General features: G+C 36.4%; 1 protein-coding gene across 1 annotated transcript; it reads left to right on the plus strand.

The window, feature by feature from the left end:
* Positions 1-10,335: 10,335 nt before the first annotated feature.
* On the plus strand, positions 10,336-15,101 carry LOC125222203 (homeobox-leucine zipper protein ANTHOCYANINLESS 2-like). Its single transcript, XM_048124698.1, has 9 exons — positions 10,336-10,927; positions 11,021-11,241; positions 11,326-11,443; positions 11,532-12,164; positions 12,233-12,334; positions 12,400-12,606; positions 13,534-13,708; positions 13,790-14,157; positions 14,422-15,101. The coding sequence occupies exons 1-9, from the start codon at positions 10,757-10,759 to the stop codon at positions 14,761-14,763; spliced, it is 2,337 nt and encodes a 778-aa protein (XP_047980655.1). The 5' UTR covers positions 10,336-10,756; the 3' UTR covers positions 14,764-15,101.
* Positions 15,102-19,986: the final 4,885 nt, after the last annotated feature.

Here is a 19,986-nt window from a genome sequence, read left to right on the forward strand (position 1 = left end):
TTTTAAGAAATGTAAAGAAAAGTTAGTTGAAACGGTTAGTAGAATGTGAGACCATTTTTTTATATTGGTTTTATAATAAAATGTGAGTGAATTGAGTTAGTAGAATGTGAGACATAATTACTATTTATGGTAAAAATGAAGTGTGACTCTTAATTGGGGACGGACCGAAATAAAAAAGTGTGAGTCTTAATCGGGGACGGAGGGAGGATGTGAAATAGAAAGCTCTAGTCGTCATCGAAGTCCTTTTATTGAGACGTAGCTTGTGCATCTAGCAATTTTATGACGTATATTACCAACTCTCATGAATACATTGTATCAATTCAATTAATTAGAAAAAAAAATATTCATAATTAAACTCCTACGACTTTATATAGGTCAATCCGTCAATGTGTAGATAATATTATTAAATACTCCCTCCGTCCCTATTAAAAAAATGGGTGGAAAAAAAGTTAGTGGAATATAGGTCTCACTTATATATTTATGTTTAAATGAAATGTGAGTAAAAAGAGTTAGTGAAATGTGGGACCGATTACCATTTATTATAAAAGTGAACCGAGACTCTGATTCGCGGATGGACTAAAATAGAAAAACGAGACTCCTGTTCACGGGCGGGAGGAGTATTGGATATTTCATTTATGAGATTTGGTTAATTATACACATGCGTCAAGAACATGTAATACAATAAGTCAATACTCAAACTTTTGAAAATGAAAAGGAAAGGAGTAAATGTTGTAACTTTTGTAGTCCAACTTGAAATTTGGTTCAAAGTTAATTATAAGCATCCAAAATTTGTATTCTATTTTGACTTTTGAGGAACATTTTTTTGTGTTTGTTTGTAGTATAATTTATGTTTAATTTTTTCTTCTTTTTATGTTCATAATAATTAAATGTCCAAGGTGTTATGTCAGTGGCATTTAAAAAGATAAATTTGCCGATTGAAATTATGGAATCTCAATCTCAAACATGAAGATGTATAGAATGCATAAAGGTGAGAAATCATTTAAAATTAAATCGTTAATTGGGAAGTGTACTTGATAGGGCATCCCACATCAAAATGAAGGCAAAGTATTATCATATATAGTTATAAAATAAGAATTCTAGTCATATTTTGCAATGGACCAACTTTAAGCATATGAAAACGTTGTGAAAATTTTGTAGTATTAATCTTGTGAAAGTATTATGGACTCTAATTGTGTTGGGCTTTGATTTTATTCAGTTGGGCTGAAATAATTCATGTGGCCCATCTTATTATTGATGACCCATATTGGTTTGGCCCAATAACTAATCTGGGATGCTCCGATGGCTGCCACGTGGCTGCCTCACAAGGATCATGGTCTGGGGCCATTGGATTTAGGGTGTGCTAGTTATGAGTCTTGAGACTCATTGCATTCGCCTCATTCTATTCCAGACTATTCTCTCTCTCGTTCGATATGCTTATGCTTCTCTCTTCTCTCTATCTAGATTCCAGCACCGTTCGCCGGTTATCTTCTCCGGTCTCCTGTTTCCGCCGTTGATTCTCGGTTTTAGAGAGTGTCATCGGCTTAGATTCTGAGTGTTTGAGTGCTTGTGCATTCCTTCGCAGATCTAGGTTTTGTCCAACTTCTCTGTTGGATTCTTGTGTGATTGGAGGCTTCCTTGAGAGTTCGTGTGTTGCGAAGCAGTGTTCTGAGAGGTTGTGGTGAGATTCTTGTGACATCGGTAGTCCCTGTGTTGTAGCAGTTGGAGTATCCCTAGGGTTAGGGTTTGGTTACTTCACGGTGCTCCCTTGAGACTTGTTGGTGAAGATTGAGGAGATCCTTGGCCCTGTGAAGTCGTGTATGTGCGACCTGAGCCATATCCTAAATCTTCTGAATCTTTTGTTGCTATTTCAGATTAGATCCGAAATGATCACTTTCTTGTATTACTGACTTGTGTATTCTAGTGTGCAGGGTTCCCCAATCAGTAGAGGCTTGGATTCCAGATCCGGTTAAGGATCTGAAGTTAGCTAGGGTTTTGATTAGGGTTCATACACTATAATAGAAACTTAGTCAGTCTTCTTGTAATCTTGCAATAGATTGCTTTGTAATTGGCTTGTAACTTCTGAGATTAGCCATCTCAGAGATCAATAATCAATAAAAGAGGTTCCGGTAATTAGTGAATCCCGAGTGATCTGATCCCTACAAATCTTTTTTTTTTAAATGAATTTTATAAAAACGTTGAATTTTATAAATAAAAATCAAATTTTGGAGAAATAATTCACAGCCTCGCATCGCAACTGCGATTTCAACACCTCTGTAGAGGCCGCGCCGCGCACACGGCTGAGCTGCGGATGGCCTAATCGACTTATAAAGTATAGTCATCCTTTCCTCAATGTATATAATTAATTACTACATTAATTGTAGAGAAATTGAGAGTAGGCCATATCCCCACTATTTATTATAACTAACTACTTTCAGGCCATCATAGCCTGATTATGCATGAAGAATGGACCAGCTTGATTATGCATGAAGAATGTGGTCCAATTCAGCTTATTTTAAAAGTGCCTAACAACTTGCAAAGAAGGTTGTTCCATTGGCATATTAGTTTCAAATCAGAAAATGCATAAAATCATAAGTATGGTGCTTATAAAAGAAAAGTATCCTGATTAAGACTATATTTTCAGAATAATATTTATATTTCAACCTAGTATATGATTGAATGATACATACTAAATTTGTGATGGATAAAATAAATTATATCAAGGAATAATTTGTGACTCCACAAAAAGGGGAAAATGATAGCACGTTTGAGCAAAATATTTGACAATATTATACTATGATCAACTTAATAAAATTTTATTTACGGATAAATGCTTTCATATTTTGATATATATCACCACTCAAACTTTTGGTGTAGTGGGCCAAAAATTGATGTATGTGCGTGCTGACAATTTATACATTTAATTGGTTGGAACTTTGCCATTTGCACCTGATTATTAGAAATACTAGCTAGGTCATTAATTGATTCTCTACATACTTTCTTATTTTCGACATAAGCTTTGCGATTGATACCAACCCTGCTAAATTTTAGAAAATTGAATTTATTGAACACATATGCATACATGTGTGTGAGTGAATTAATAACATGCATACATCATAATACAGTTTAAATTCTCTCCTTTTTAGACTTCAATAAAAAAATATTTGAAATCGGATTTTTTTTGTATATAAGGTAAACTTGTATAAATGTTTTAGTTCACTCTAATTTTTAAGCTTTCAATTTAAGGTGAATTGGCGTGAATGGAACTAAAATGTAATCTTCGGACAGCCACTTTGACCAATTGAGTATGGAATTTAATGTGGCGGAATTACTGGATTATCTCTTTCAAACTTGGTTTGTCTTATTTATGAAATCGTTACCAATATCCAAATTAATCACACATATATATTGTAAAAACACGTACTTATTAATTCAATTTTCTGTGAGGTTGAGTTGTAAATAGGCCAATATGCGTAAACCTTTCATTTAATAATATTTGTATGCTTATGCATGTCTAATGAGAGTCAATAAAATTATGTGCATGGGTTATTCTAGTAAAATGGTTAAAGCATGACGCCAAAGTCTCATGATCGAGTTCATTGTAACATAACCTTTAAATTTTTGTTTATCTGTAAAACAAAATACAAATCACACTTAAATTAATTTTTTAATATCCAATTGTGATTAGCTCGTAAGAAAACTACTTATTTAACCAAAACATCAAATAAAATAAGAAGCTTTTTGATTGAATAAAAATTACTACTACTATTTTTAAAGTATATATAACCAGTTTATATTGATTCTTCTTGGTGGAGGGAGATATAATGATATATCGAACATCCTCATTCCCAATGATCTCATTGGATGACTTTTGAAAATTCATAAGTTAATTTATGAAATTATTATACTTCATAATCTACAATGCAATTTAACAGAAAGTTGATTAGCCTAGGTAAATAAACCGTAGGCATACACCAGTGGGCAGTGGATCAAGAATTGCTTTTTATGTTGATCTACATTTCATAAATCTTATCTTAGTACTAATGAATAAGTGTCAAGAATATGCCAAATGACTCCATACTTTGGATTTCTTTATAAACTTAAATTGTGAAATACAATTTCAACCCCTCGTTAAAATAAAAAAGTTTCTCTCTCCTATACATGTTAGTACTTAATTGTTTATGTTTTAAAAATCACAATTTCTTTATCTCAAAAATTAAGTTTTAAATCAGCCATTATGGTACATAAAGGATGGTAGGTTTAATCAATAAGCTAACGTCAAGAATATTAGTGATAACGAATGAATAAGAATAATATGGACACTTAGTTCTAATATAAGGAGAGTTTGAAGAAGCTGTGTCGAAAAAGTTAATCAAATACTTATCAAATAGGAGTATGAGTATGAATATGAATATCATTATTACATATTACGGTATCGTTCTGTTGTCAATTTGTCATGACTAATTATTATATGATAATCCATCTAAGATTAAGTTGTGAGATTATTTTAGTTGAAGGAGGTGGCTATTACTATTTATCATATGGTTATCTATCTAAGATTGAGTTGTGAGATTTAATCTTATGAACCAAACACACTACATATTTAATCTAGAGATATATAATCTAGCAAATCAAAACAACTCCCGCTAGTTTTATAATTAAACATGGATGTAATGAGTAATTGGAATATGGGTTTGTTTTATATAATTAAAATAAGAAGAGATTTTTTGGTGAACGGATCATAATTAGGGGTGGTAAATCGTGTGAGTTGAGTTGTTATTGGGTCAATTTAATAATGACTAAATCCAATAAGGCATAACCCAAATCCGACATGTTAAGAAAACTTAAACACAAACACGAACCAGACCTGGTTCCTTTAAACAAAAACACGACCTATGCCCTACACGGACCCGTTATGAACATAATATAAAATTAGTCGACAAGACATGTTAATGATCCGAACATGATATTATACAATTAAAATCTGATACTTTCACAATTTAAACCTGATTTGCACGATTAACATAATACGCAAGAACTTAAAGAAAAAAGTAAAGTATATATATTTTTAAGTAATAATAATAATAATAATAATAATAATAGAAATATATTTAAATGGGATATCCGAATCTAACCCAATCCAACTCAAAATTGGGTTTTAATAGGATAATCCGATAAGGATATAAACACAATAAAATTTGACTCAAACTCATTAATTTTATGCATGTTTTTACTAGATTTTTATATCGTGCGGAAAATTGTCAAATGTTTTAACAATGGTAAAATGAGATTTTTATTAATGGAAGAAATAGTTCGAATTGCGTGTATTATAAATTGTTACTCCACTTAATATAGAGGTGGCCACGGTTCGAAAACCGCCGGTTCCGGCGTCGATTTGGGCGGGTGTAGGACTGCATCACTAAAGTATGGTGGCGTGCTTCCAAATAAAAATCTAACTCGCTTACCGATCCCATTGAGGTGGACCTTGAACTTGAGCCTGTGCCGTAGCCGTATAAGTCGGCTAATTGTGATTGAGCATCGGGGTTATCATAAGCAAAACCAAAACCGTCGTATTGGTGGGTACGGTTATACTTTTCTTCATATTCGGCAAAGAGAGTACGCAAACTACTTTCAAATTGAGCTTGAACAAGTGATCTATCAGGAATGGTTAGTTCAAAAACTCTCGAGGTTCATCATCATCATAAAAAAAATTTTGAAGTGGACTAAGATCAATAGAACGCAAATTTTGATAATAGAAATCTAAGATCTTAGTTGTGCCACTAATTTCCATTTCGGATCCAAGCCTTAGCAATTAAAAAACAGGGTTTGGGAAATTTTACTAAAATACTTCAACCATTTTTCAATCATATAAAATAAAACACCCTTAACTCGAGATCTAGCATTTTTCATGCATGTTTTAAAACCAAGTGCTATATACATGCAATGCTCTAACACACGAACAAATGTGCAATAGTAAACACCCGGTAATTCAACGGTCGCACATTTGAAAGCTTTGAACAATTGACATAAACGCATGCTTTGGTCCCAACAATTAGGCGTAAGAACTTTTCCCAAAAGGGTTATTTCCCAAAAAATCGCACAAAGCTCTTTATGCTCAAAGAAAATTGAGGCAATCATATGTAGAGTTCCACCCCAGTAAAACACATCCTTATAAAAAGTTGTATCCCGATGTTCCGTTTCCCGGAATTTTTTTTCCAACCCCCAAAAAACAAAATGGATTTTCATGCTTTTTAATAGGATAACATCTTTTGCAAAAAAAAAGCATCTTGTACACATAAGTTCAAAATATGACATACACGTTGCATTAAAAAAAGAAATAGAAAACACCTTTTGCATGGTGATATTCATTAAAAAACTTGAAAAATTTAAAAAAAACGTCGCTTTTGCGGTGTGTGGTGTGGAAAATCCCAAAAACAATTAAACGTTTGTTCAAAGCCCAAACTATTGCCCAAAAAGTAAAAAGTAATTCCCATTTTGCATGTTTTTTGGAAAAAGCGTCCCCTTGACCCCTTTCCTGGGGGTTCAAAAAAATAAAATTTCTTTAAACAGAGACCCCAAAAAAGTAAACATAAAAATTTAGGGTTTCATTAAAAGTGTTGACCAAAAGATTCGAAAGGACTATGGGAGTATTTAAAACAATAACTTAACCTAAAAGTTTAAAAAAAAGAAGGAAGGTATCATAAATAACGATCAAAACATCCAAAAAAGTCGACGTAATACCCAAAGACAAAATCACGAAAAGGCAAGGTCTCAAACCAAAGGGCCCAAGATCCAATATTCAAAAACAAATTTCCCAAAAGGGTGTATCAAAATTGGGAAGACGCCCCAAGAAAGAATATTATGTATGAAACCAATTATTTTGGGGTTTACTTCTTTTCCCTTTTTCATTGATTTATCTTACCATTACTAATTAATCAAGATCATGTTTATCTCACAAGATTATTTAGCCACCAACTACACACTACTCAACACACACATACACGACACACACACACACATACACGTCGCACGCACACACGCACACTACACACACACTCACGCCACACACACACACATGAACATATTCCCACATCCCTTTTATCCCACTTTCACTCAACCAAGATGCATGAGGGTTCAAGAAGACCGATTAATCGGTTAGAAAGAAGAAGTAGAAGAAGAATAAGAAGAACTCATAAACAAAATACCTTTTTAGAGAAAAACAATCGGTAGAAACAAAGTAGAGACTTGGTTCTTCAAGAATCTTGGCGTTCAAACTCTAAATTCTTCTCAAAGGATGACAAAATATTGGTGTGTGGAAGAAGAAAATTTGAGAGAGTGAGGAATGGTGGGGGACGAAAATTTGGGGTCTAGGGTTGGGGTCTTCTCTTATTTATAGTGCTCAACAAGATCTTTAGGTAATTAGAATAGAATATTTGGTAAGATTTTATTCTACACAATAAATAAAATAATATTGTGAAGTAGGGAAGAAGAATTAACAAAAATAGATCCTAGGGCAAAATCTCATGATTTTCGAAAATTAGGCTCCCAAAATAGCCAAGGCTTTGTTTTGGTATATTTTACGGAGTAGAATAAAATATCACGGAGCAAAATAAAAATAAGGATTCTCCCAACTTGGGATGGAAATAGGCGTCCCTATGCCTATTTAAATAAGGCATGGATTTTTAATATTGCCTAGAATAAGGTAAGGCAAGATCTCTTGAAGTATGGAAAGATTTGGTAGAATAATTAAATTCTAGATATGGAAGGAAATCAAGTAAGGAGTCAAATAAATAAAATAATTCTTTCCTTCCCAAATATAGTGATTTTCGAAAATCACTAATAAATAAAAGGGGGTTTTCGATTTTCTCTAGAGATAAGGAATAATTGGGTCTTGGATTTAATTTGGATAAATATCCCAAGAATTAAATTAAATCCGAAAAAATAGAATTTCTTCTTCAAAAATTCAAGGGGGTCGAAAACACAAGAATTTGGGTGGCAAGTATTTATGGAAATTTTCTCTAATATTCTCACTCACCCTTAGACAATTAATTTACCACATAATCTCATAATTCAATAAAGCACATGCCACATCATAAAATCAATAAGTTTGACTTTTCAAACTTTCAACGCAGACCCTAGAATCAACTCGGCCATAGCATCACATGCAATAAATGCATTCACGACTCCACGTCATCACTAATAAATTCTAGGGCTCTAAAATTAGGGTTCTAAATTCCGAGATGTTACAGCGTCAGTCCATACATCAGAGCAAATATTCACTTTGTGTCCCAAGTTACTCAAATATTGTGATAAATCTTTTTTCATTTCATAATATTGATTTTTGGTAGATCGTTGAATACTAGTTCTAGGTAGTCTTTTTGAGTTCAAATTATAACACTCTTTCATCGAATCTTCGTAATCTTGATTATTATAAATACCAAAAGGAAGATGATGCATGGCAACAAATTTAGCCATAACGTCAGTAGTATGCTTATGATCATATCTTAAAAGAGCGGAGGACGGCGTACCTGTTTGAGACGAACCGGAGGCGGAGCCATGGGCACTCGCACTTTGGAAGTTGAGTTGGGTTTGGCTAGCGCTATGCCCATATAGTTCGGGATGAATCGTCTGCATGTGACGGATGAGAGAGCCATATCCCCCGGACTTCTTGAATTTGTATTTTTTGGTGCAGTAGTTACAATATGCCATAAAAAATATCGGCACTTCATTAGCGGAAGAAACTATTGGGACCTTTTTGAAATGTTTCACAAATATATCAGATTTATATTTAGATTTTTCTCCGCGGCCGTCTTGTGAAGGGGGGGGGGGCATTTCCTCATTTTCGTGGTCACCGTCACTGTCCTCATTATCATCGTTCAGATTAACATTAACGTCATCAATATCGTAATCATCGACCGAGATGTAATTATCAGCATCGGATTCGGCGCCAACCGCGCCATGACCACCCAATTGGGCTAGTGCAATGGCTGCAGCTGCACGACGATCTTCTTCCATCTACAAATAGTAGTATATGTACGAATTAGAATTTAGAAGATGAACATAGAAAAATCATGAACTCAAACTTATTAAGTTATGTATAAAAAAAATAATATGCAAAATATTTTATAACTTACTTGTAAGCGAACAGCCTCAGCATGGGAAACCTCTTCCAAAATTTCTCGACGAGTAGGTCATCGTGATTTTTTCGGACGGGTAGATTGATCTTCGGCAATTCCTTTGCCCCGTCGATCACGGTCACCACCACCACGAGAAGAAGACATATTTTTTTTATAGTAATGTAGTTGAACAAGTTGCAACTAATATAAAGAACAAATTATGAAAATTGATGAACAACTTAGGTAAACAAGTAGAGAGCAAATTGAGAGAATGAGGTCGAGAATAGAGAATTAGAGATTGAGAGAGAAATCCTTGTTAACACAAGAATTGGGTGAGTAGAAGTGATGAAGAAGGGGGTATTTATAGATAAAAATGGGGGGGAAATCTGATATTAAAAAAAACAATTTGAAATTCAAAATTTGAAAACGGTCGAAAACCGCCGGTTTTCTGACCAAACCGCCGGTTTTTGCCAGAAAACCGCCGGTTTCTGACCGAAAACCGGCGGTTTCCGACACCTTTTCAGACCCTACGCTGCAACCCTAAACCCTACGCCTGAACCCTAGCTCTGAACCGTCGGGAACCGGCGGTTTTGTGTCAGAAACCGTCGGTTTTCCGACACAAACCAGCGGTTAACCTACCTTTTTCAGACCTACACCTGCAACCCTACAAACCTACCGGCGAACGGCTACATATTTCCGGTTTCGGCGGTTAACCGATTAACCGGCGGTTCTGAACCGGCGGTTAACCGTCGGTTCCGGTTGCATATTTTTTGAACCGTAACCGAACCGTAAAAATCGTGTAACCAGATATCGAACCGGAACCGTCGTCCGGTTCCGGTTCCGGTTCCGAACCGCCGGTTGGAAACCAGCGGTTAACCGGCGGTCCGGTTTGGTTTGGCCACCTCTATAATTAGTAGTAGTAATTTTGAGATGATTCGAAATTTGTTTTGCAAGTGGACCAACCCAAAAATAAAAATAGTGTGTGTGAATAAGGACATGGATGGGAGAAAATTCCAGGGGGTTGACAGTCTGTGTAGGAAACAAGATAATGAAGAGCGATTTCGGTGTTAAAAGCGACTCTCCTTTTTTCACCGCCGTCACACCCACAAAATAATCTATACATCTATAAAATACTCCTGTGTGTGTATTGAGTCAACCCACCCCCTTTTAGCTGTATGGTAATTTGGTGGTATATATATGCAGACAGTTGAGTGTATTATCTTCACTTGCTCCTTTTTTCCTCTCTCTCTATCATGTGCTTCTCTTCTCTCTCTCTTTTCCTTTTCAGCTTTTGTGGGCATGAAAAAAACTATCCTTTTGCAAGTCAAGCATGCAGATAAGCAAGAAAAGCCCTCTCATCTAGGTTTTCTTTCATTTCCATTTTTCTATCCTATTCCCTTGTAGAGAGAGAAAGCAAAAAGCTCTATTATTGTTGGTGTTGTGTAGAAGAGGATATCAGAAAGAGAGAGGGATAGAGAAGGAAGAGCAAGGCTTGCTTTCTTTCTCTTTCTTTCTCTTGCTACAGTGAGAGGCAGTTTTGAGACATTTGGATTTTAGGCCTTCTGTCTCCTCTCCCTCTCCATTTTTCATTTCTTCCTTTTCCTAGTTAATATATAACCTAGTAAGAACGTAAAGAAGAATTAATGAATTTTGGGGATTTTCTTGATAACAATTCTTGTGGTGGTGGGAGTGCAAGAATTGCGGCAGATTTGCCTTACACCGCCGCCACCATGGCCGCGGCCGAGATTGCTCCGCCGCGCCTCGTCTCTCATCACGAGCCTGTCTTCAACTCCCCCGGCCTCTCCCTCGCCCTCGTACCCCCACCTTTCTCTCTCTTCACTTTCCTCTCTCTCTCCCTCTCTCTAAAATCAACACGCCAATAATCAATTATCCTTGCTTCTGTGCAGCAAACCGGAATCGAAGGGCAGGAAATGGGGAGAATGACGGAGAAGTACGAATCGAGCAATGTGGTTGGAGGAAGACGAAGCAGAGACGAAGAGCACGAGAGCAGATCTGGCAGCGATAACATGGATGCCGCATCTGGAGACGATCTCGAGGTCTCCGGCCGCCCCCCGAGGAAGAAGCGATACCACCGACACACCCCTCAGCAAATCCAAGAGCTCGAATCGTCCGTTCTTATCCAAATATTCATCTTCCCCATCGCAATTTCCCCCCCAAAATATTCTCATTTTTTTTGTTTTTTTTTTCACAGTTTGTTCAAGGAGTGCCCTCACCCCGACGAAAAGCAACGGTTAGAGCTCAGCAAACGCCTTTGCTTGGAAACGAGGCAGGTCAAATTCTGGTTCCAGAATCGACGAACTCAGATGAAGGTAGTAGAGAGAGAGAGAAAAAAAAAAAAAAAAAAAACCTCGCTCTTCAAAATTCAATTTCACCAAAATTAATTCAATTCACTCACAGACGCAGCTGGAGCGGCACGAGAATTCAATTCTGCGGCAGGAAAACGACAAGCTCCGAGCCGAGAACATGTCGATCAGAGACGCAATGCGAAATCCGATGTGCACAAACTGCGGCGGCCCCGCCTTGATCGGCGACGTCTCCCTCGAAGAGCAGCACCTCCGAATCGAGAACGCCAGACTTAAAGACGAGCTAGATCGCGTCTGCGCCCTCGCCGGTAAGTTCCTCGGCCGCCCTATCCCTGCCATGGGCCCTAATTCAGGCCTCGAGCTCGGAGTCGGAATCAACGGATTCGGTGCCCTATCCGCCGTCGTCCCCAACGATTACGCCGCCCCTCTCCCGATCATGTCCCCGTCCAAATCCACCATCAACAAGTCCAATCCGATGGAGAGATCCATGTATCTGGAACTCGCCTTGGCCGCCATGGACGAGCTCGTGAAAATCGCACAGACCAACGAGCCGCTCTGGGTTAGAGGCATGGAAGGCGGAAGACAAGTCCTGAATCGTGAGGAATATTCTAGAAGCTTCACTCCGTGCATCGGAATGAAGCCGAAGGGATTCGCAGCCGAGGCTTCGCGCGAGACCGGTGTAGTGATCATCAACAGTTTAGCTCTGGTGGAGACGTTGATGGACTCGGTGAGTTAACTAGTTTTACTCTAATTCAACACGATCGAGTTTTGATTCATGGCATCATGTTTTCATAGAGTAAATGGGCGGAGATGTTTCCTTCCATAGTCGCAAGAGCCACAACTACAGATGTGATATCAAACGGCATGGGCGGAACAAGAAACGGCGCTCTTCAACTGGTAATTAATTTGATCATTTTCAAAATTTCAATCTATTTCAAAATTAACCTGGTCTGATCATTCAGATGCATGCGGAGCTGCAAGTCCTATCGCCGCTAGTTCCGGTGAGGGAGGTGAATTTCCTCCGCTTCTGCAAGCAGCACGCGGAGGGTGTGTGGGCCGTGGTCGACGTCTCTATAGATGCCATCCGGGAGCCCTCCGCGCCCTACCCAAGCTGCCGGAGGCTCCCCTCCGGCTGCGTCGTACAAGATATGCCTAATGGTTGTTCTAAGGTAATTGCCATTAAATTCAAACTAAATTATTCATGCATTATTTTGTTGCCTTGTTAGTTATTACATACACCTCCACACTCGCTTTCTTCACATTTATTGAGTCTCTCTCTCTCTCTCTATTTCTTAAATGGTCATCTCTTATTGTTTTAAATAGGCAACTGCATTTCTTGAGGCACATTTAATTCAGTCATACTATAGTATAGTATTATTATACCTTACCTTATTATTCTCCCTATATACTTTAATAATACGTATAAAACTATAAACTAATTGACCCTCAGTCATGATTCTCGCCATAGGAAATCTAGAGTTGCGAGCATATTTGACCTATCCTAATTTTTAGCTCATTAGTCAATCATCGACAAGATGCTTCTCGTGCGACGAAAATATTATCATAATACTTGGATTTTGGGCTTAAGATCGGTTGATTATAATAAGGTTTACTGCCTATTATTAAAATGAATAGAAGGCTCTATTACTCCTGTTTTTGCTCCTTGGGACACATTAATTATCATATGATCCTGATGCAATATTCTACGCTATCATCAAACAAAAGCTACGAGTACAACTAAACTAATATTATCATGCTTCTGTTCCGATCTTTCTGACACTGTCTCGATATTAATTTCATACTTAGATTAATTAATTTAGTACTTATTTCGTGGCCAAGTTATAATTTTGTAATCACCCTGTACCAATTTCTGTGCAATAATAGTCAACACCCCTATAAACTAGCTGCATTTGTCTTGTCACGTGACTAGACCTAGTACAATTCTCAATGTTTTCAACCCACCTCGTTGCCACCAAATGCTGCACCTACATTTTCAATAAGGAAAAATCAAATCAACATCAGATTTTGATTATCATAATTTTTCAAAATTAGGGCATGTAACGTGATTAGTAGTGATAAAATTTGGAAACATTTAGGTTACATGGGTGGAGCATTGTGAGTACGACGAAAGTGAAGTCCACGAAATGTACCGGCCGATGATCAACGCCGGCATGGGGTTCGGATCGCAACGATGGATAGCAACGCTCCAACGTCAATGCGAGTGCCTTGCTATCATAATGTCGTCTTCCTCTCCTTCAAGAGATCACACAGGTAACAATTTTCGATTCAATCAGCTTTGGATTAAATTATTTATTCATTTTTTCTAACAAATTGAATTGATCGGAGCTGCAGCGATCACGGCAGGGGGGCGGAGGAGCATGCTGAAGCTTGCGCAGCGCATGACCAACAACTTCTGCGCCGGCGTGTGCGCTTCCACCCTCCACAAGTGGAATAAGCTGCGGGCCGAGAACGTGGACGAGGACGTGCGCGTGATGACGCGCAAGAGCGTGGACGACCCTGGGGAGCCACCCGGTGTGGTGCTCAGCGCAGCCACCTCCGTGTGGCTCCCCGTGTCCCCGCAGAGGCTGTTCCACTTCCTCCGCAACGAGCACTTGCGGAGCGAGTGGGACATCCTCTCCAACGGTGGGCCCATGCAGGAGATGGCCCACATCGCCAAAGGCCAGGATCACGGCAATTGCGTTTCCCTTCTCCGTGCGAGTGTAAGTTTAATGAGGGATGTGCCCTTGAATAATTTGGATAAAAATATGTGGATTTGGCGGTATTAATAAAGACGACTGTAAAAATATGTTTTTGTAACATATATAAAAGTCAAAAGCATGATTTGTGTGAGGAAACGTTAAAAAATAGGAGGGGTCAGCTTCTGGGGCCCTTATTTGCAATTTAGATGAAAAGTGGGGTTGACTCAGAAGTGAGATCCGAATATCAGAAAAAGTGGAGGGCTAATTCTGTAATTGTCCCGACAGGCCATTAACTCCAACCAGAGCAGCATGCTCATACTACAGGAGACATGCACAGACGCGTCGGGGTCGCTTGTGGTCTACGCGCCAGTCGATATTCCCGCGATGCACGTGGTCATGAACGGAGGCGACTCCGCCTACGTGGCGCTCCTGCCGTCGGGCTTCGCGGTGGTGCCCGACGGCGGGTCGGGCCAGCGGGTGAGCGGGTCGCTCTTGACCGTGGCGTTCCAGATATTGGTGAATAGCTTGCCTACGGCGAAGCTCACGGTGGAGTCGGTGGAAACCGTCAATAATCTCATCTCCTGCACCGTTCAGAAAATCAAGGGCGCTCTTCAGTGTGAGAGCTGATCGATCTTCATCATGCATTGTGTTGGAATAGAAGATGAAACGGTGTTTTCAATTAGGGTTTGGATTTGATTTGGGGATTTTTGTTAGTGTTAATTTGTGATGAGATGTTTGAGGTATAATTGTGTGTGGCCATATACGGGGTGGTGAGTCAAGAACGAACCGCGTACGTGGCGGAACAACGCTTGTATGGTGGTGGAGCTGCCGTGGGATGGCGGTGGTTCGGGTATTGACTCAGGTGTACCCTTGAGTTGGCTGTGACATATCACTATTTGCATCTTGTAATAGCTTCTGATTTTTTTTGGAATATTGAATGATCACATAATTACTTTTGTTGCTCATTTTATTATTTATGTTTTTATTTCAAATGTCAGCAAAATAGATTTATGCATTTCAGGCATTTTTTGAAAAAATGGTGAAAAAGCACTTGAAAGAGTAACAGGTGTATAATATGTGGGTCACAAAAGAGCCTTATAAGTTCACTCTAAATTCAAGTTCAAGTCATTTCTGACTTATTAGTGGCTTTCCTAATCAGTTGGTCTATGATTAGATAATGATCACTATAATTATTTGGATGTTAGGATTCCGAATTTATCTAAGCAAGTCTCATTCTCTATTAACAATACTCTAATATTTTTTATTTCTATTTTTTTCTTACTTTACAAATTATGTATTAAAAATTTATGTCCTTTTCAAATATTGTCTATTTTTTAGGGACTGGGAGAGTATTAAAATGGAAACTTCTATTTATTAAGTAAATGGTAAATAGTCAATTTTATGTCATCGTAATTATCATTTAGTCACAATTTGAAATTTCGATCCGTTCCACACTAAGAGTCACAATTCACTTATACCACAAATAATAAGTAGGTCCAACATTCCACTAACTCACTTCACTCACATTTTATTTAAAACCAATATAAAGGAGTGGATTCATATTCCTCTAACTTTTTCAACTCACTATTCTTTATACTTCTCTCTCTTACTTTACCATTTCTCCACTTTAACTATTTATTATCATTTTTATAAAATGAGTGCGCAAAAGTGACCAGGACTCCTAATGTCTTCTCAACGTTATTCTCTTTCTTTTTTTTGATAAAAATAAAAGGCTCAAACCATAAGTGGTGAGCACAAGTTCACAAGGCGGCAAAACCAAGTACCTTGGAGAAAGCCAACCAAAAAAAACAAAACACCCCAAAAGTTTTTTTTAAAAAAAACAAAAAACAAACATGTACTAAGGCCTTCAAGGAAAGGAATCAACCCTCACCCAAAATCTCTGTTGGACAGGATGAATTTGGGTGTCAATATCTTGTCCACAATCTTAGTCGCCAAATCAATTTTTTCTTCTCAAGCTCTCAATCCGGCACAAAACCTTGGAAGATCATTTTATTTCGAATATCCCATATCGAACATGAGATAAAAAAGAACAGAGAAATCCGCACCTTTTTATTGGCTTTGTGAAGAGGAGTGCCCAGCCAAGAGAGGAAGCATGTCATTACTTTACAATTTCTCCACTTTAACTATTTATTATCTTTTTCATAAAACGAGTGCACAAAAGTGACCTGAACTCCTAATGACGGACGAAGGGAATATTTCTTAAAACGTGTGCTCACACCAAATATGACTCTTATTATGGGACGGAAAGAGCATATGCGGATATAGAAAATTATGTGCATGATAAACTTTTGTAAATAATTCGCGGTGTGGTATCATCTTCATGATTTCTAATATATAGTACAAGTTTAATAGGAAATGTTGTAACAATAATAGAAGTAAGAATTGACATGGGGTGATGAGGAAGGTGATTTTGTTCTTAGAGCATTTTCATTCGTGCTTTTAAATAAGAGCACGGAGGTGGGCCCGGATCCACTTTTACTCGTTATTCTTAGGCAAGAGTACAACACTCACATCCATGCTCTTCTGCAAGGACAAGCTCCAGGGTCCCACCATTCTATTATTCAATTTAAATACTTCAATTACTAAAACCATTTCTACAATATAAAAATACATTAAAATATAAAAATTACATGATTAAATCCTAAAAAATAAAAATTACATAATTAAAATCCTAAAAAATAAAAATACATAATTAAAATCCTAGAAAATAAAAAAAATACATAATTAAAATCCTACAAATTAAAAATTACATAATTAAAGACTAAAAAATACCCTCGTGGAAGACTAGTCCTCTATCCCCAATGTTCTTCGGAGACCCGTATAATTGGGAAAATTGAAAAATAAATTAAAAGTGTGTAGAAAACGGATATAATTTATTGGGAAGTGGAAAAATATTTTTTTTTATTTAAAAATGATTTTTTTAATTAATTTCAATTTTTTTTAAAAAAAAGGAAAAAAACAAAATCTATGCCGTTGGCAAATCGCAACCCGCCATGTAAGTCTGCTCAACGGCAAGGACATGCTCTTATTTAAGAGCACCGCCCTGCGCTGGCAAGGACAGACAACGTGCATTGGTGAGCAGCGACGTTCTTACCAGCGGCAAGGACGGACAACATTACCGCCGTGAATGCTTTTATGTTAGCCAATGCAAATGTAATACTTTATTTATCATAGTTTTTATATAAATTTATTCTATCTCTTCTACTCTTCTATCACAACCTTACATGTATTGCACCTGTTGTAATTTAAAATACGTCTAACGGGTGACTTCGTAATTGCTTTCTTCATTAATAGTTTAAGGTTGCCCTCTCATAAGTCATGCCTTGTACAATTTATTACTCTTATTTGTTTTTTCACTGACTACAAGATGTATACTACTAATATTCTTCTACTTACTTGAATAAAATGAGTATTTAATTTCAGATTTGTATTTCATGAGCTTTATATTTTTATATGGAGTGTACTAATTAGTTTTAACTGTTTTAACTTTAACTCCCTCCGTTAATGAATAGGAGTCTCAATTCTTTTCGCTACGAGTTTTAAAAAATGTTTAGAAAAGTGAGTGGAATATGAAATTCTTTTACCATTTATAATAATTATGAACGAGACTCTTATTTACGGATTGATAAAAATGGAAAAACGAAACTCTTGTTCACGGACAATAGGAGTATTTATTTTATTACAACGCTAGTTTTTCTTATGACTACGTATTTAAGATAATTTTTTGGATTGATGATTGATATTAGTAATAGTACTCTTTCGTCGACAAATTATTTCTTTACAGTATCTAGTTTTGATGATGAAAAGCAAGTAGAGAAGGCCGGGGCTGACAAGCATTAAATGCGTTGTTCAGAGATTGTTGGCTTCAATTTTATGCATACTCCGTGACTCGATTTTTATATACCACTACTATATTCAATACGATGACTCATTTCTTTGACGGCACGAAATTTTATGCAACTTTATTTTGTGTGTTAAATGGAGAGAGTAAAGTAAGAGAGAGAGAATAAAGTAGAGATAAAGGAATTTCCATTTTAAGCAATGAGTCATCTTAATTGGGACAAACCAAAAAGGAAAGTGGATCATCTTTAATGGGACGGAGGGAGTACTTTATTAGAAGTACAATATTTATACATGTATATGTGATTATTTGAAAAATAATTCCTTTGTAAAATAAAATAACCTAGACGATGAGAAGAAAGAACGTACTTTTTCAACAATGTTCTTTTAACACTAGTTAAATGGTGCATGTGATTGTACTAAAAGTAAATAACATATATAATCAAACATGATAAAATCACATTTTAGGTAAATAAATTATCTATCTTAACTGACACTAAATTATTAACTTTGTACCTATAGAATAATTTTGATTTTTATTTTAAATGTAATTTTCCATCCATTCTATATATACAACTATACAAGTGATTCACTTTTTCCTTTAGAATATTGTCCCATCTAAAATAAATTACTATTTCTTTTTTAGCAGAAAAATTATTCATTTTCTCTCTTTTACTTATCCTATCATCTATTCATTTTTGTAATTTTATTTTTATTCATATTTTACTCTCTATCCACTTATAATTATTTAAATAATTATTATTTTCTTAAATCTCGTAACAGAAGAAACGCATCGCTTATGCAGAATGGAGGGAACATGAACTTCGAAAAATATTCTAATTAAGACCGAATAAATTAAATAGTGTTAAACACATACAATATATATATATATATATGGTGATGATGAAATGATAGATATGAAATGGAACCTTAGCTACATTCTTGGAAATGGGGTTCCCCTCCATCATCGTTTCATAGATTAGGGTATAAAGTAGATTTTGAGAAAATGAAATAATTCTTTTTTTTTTCTTTAGAAAATAAAGAAATTTTGAGACACAAGATTCAAAGAAAGCAATGATATCATTTTGGAATTATTATATGCTGTCAATGTCTTATAGCATGGTAGAGAGAGAAGTGAAATGAAAGAGGACAATATGAGAAATTGGCACATTCTATGTTGGTAAAATAAAAAAAATTCCTAAAAATTGTCTGAACATGGTGAACTTTCATTTTCGATGCCTTCTATTCCCATCACAGCAAGGACCATAATCATTTGAATCTGCTTTATCATATCGCAATCTGTGTCGATTAATTTGGGAAAATTAAATAAACAATTCAGATGATTAATAAATGCTATTTGATTGTTTTTTATGAATAAACTTTTGGTATGATTTATCATTCATCTGTTGTATCAACAGATGGGTCGTTTTTAGGATTTTGCTGATTACTACAAGTACAACTACAGATTTATCTCCTAAAAATATGTAATTCGATTACTAATTTAGAAAAGTAATTAATTAAAGTGTTATATTTATGTAGACGAGATCACTTTTTTTTAAGCATAAAGTAGTCGGCTCAAGCCATCTTGGTGAGCAAGAAGTCCAAAAAAACAGAACTGAAAAATACAAGCAAAGCAAAGAAGCTAATCTAATCTAAAGAAAAAGCCGACAAAACTAACCTACCAGAAAGCTAACATGAGCAACCCTTATCATATAAGCAAACCACATACAAAATGAGCCAAGACTCATCACAACCAGCTACAAAAATAATAGAGAGCAAATACCCAAAAAAACACTTGTACGAGGAAAACCAACCTAAACCCTAAACCCTAAACCCTAGACGAGATCACTATACCACCATATAAGATTATAGTATGAGATATATACTCATACCAGATTAAATTCATGAAAGTCATATATATATGCTCTTCATTTTACTAAATATATAAGATTAATAAGTTTAATTGATAGAAACTCATAAAATAAATTG

Source organism: Salvia hispanica, chromosome 4, assembly GCF_023119035.1.
Source record: "Salvia hispanica cultivar TCC Black 2014 chromosome 4, UniMelb_Shisp_WGS_1.0, whole genome shotgun sequence".
In the NCBI taxonomy this organism is placed as follows: Eukaryota; Viridiplantae; Streptophyta; class Magnoliopsida; order Lamiales; family Lamiaceae; genus Salvia; species Salvia hispanica.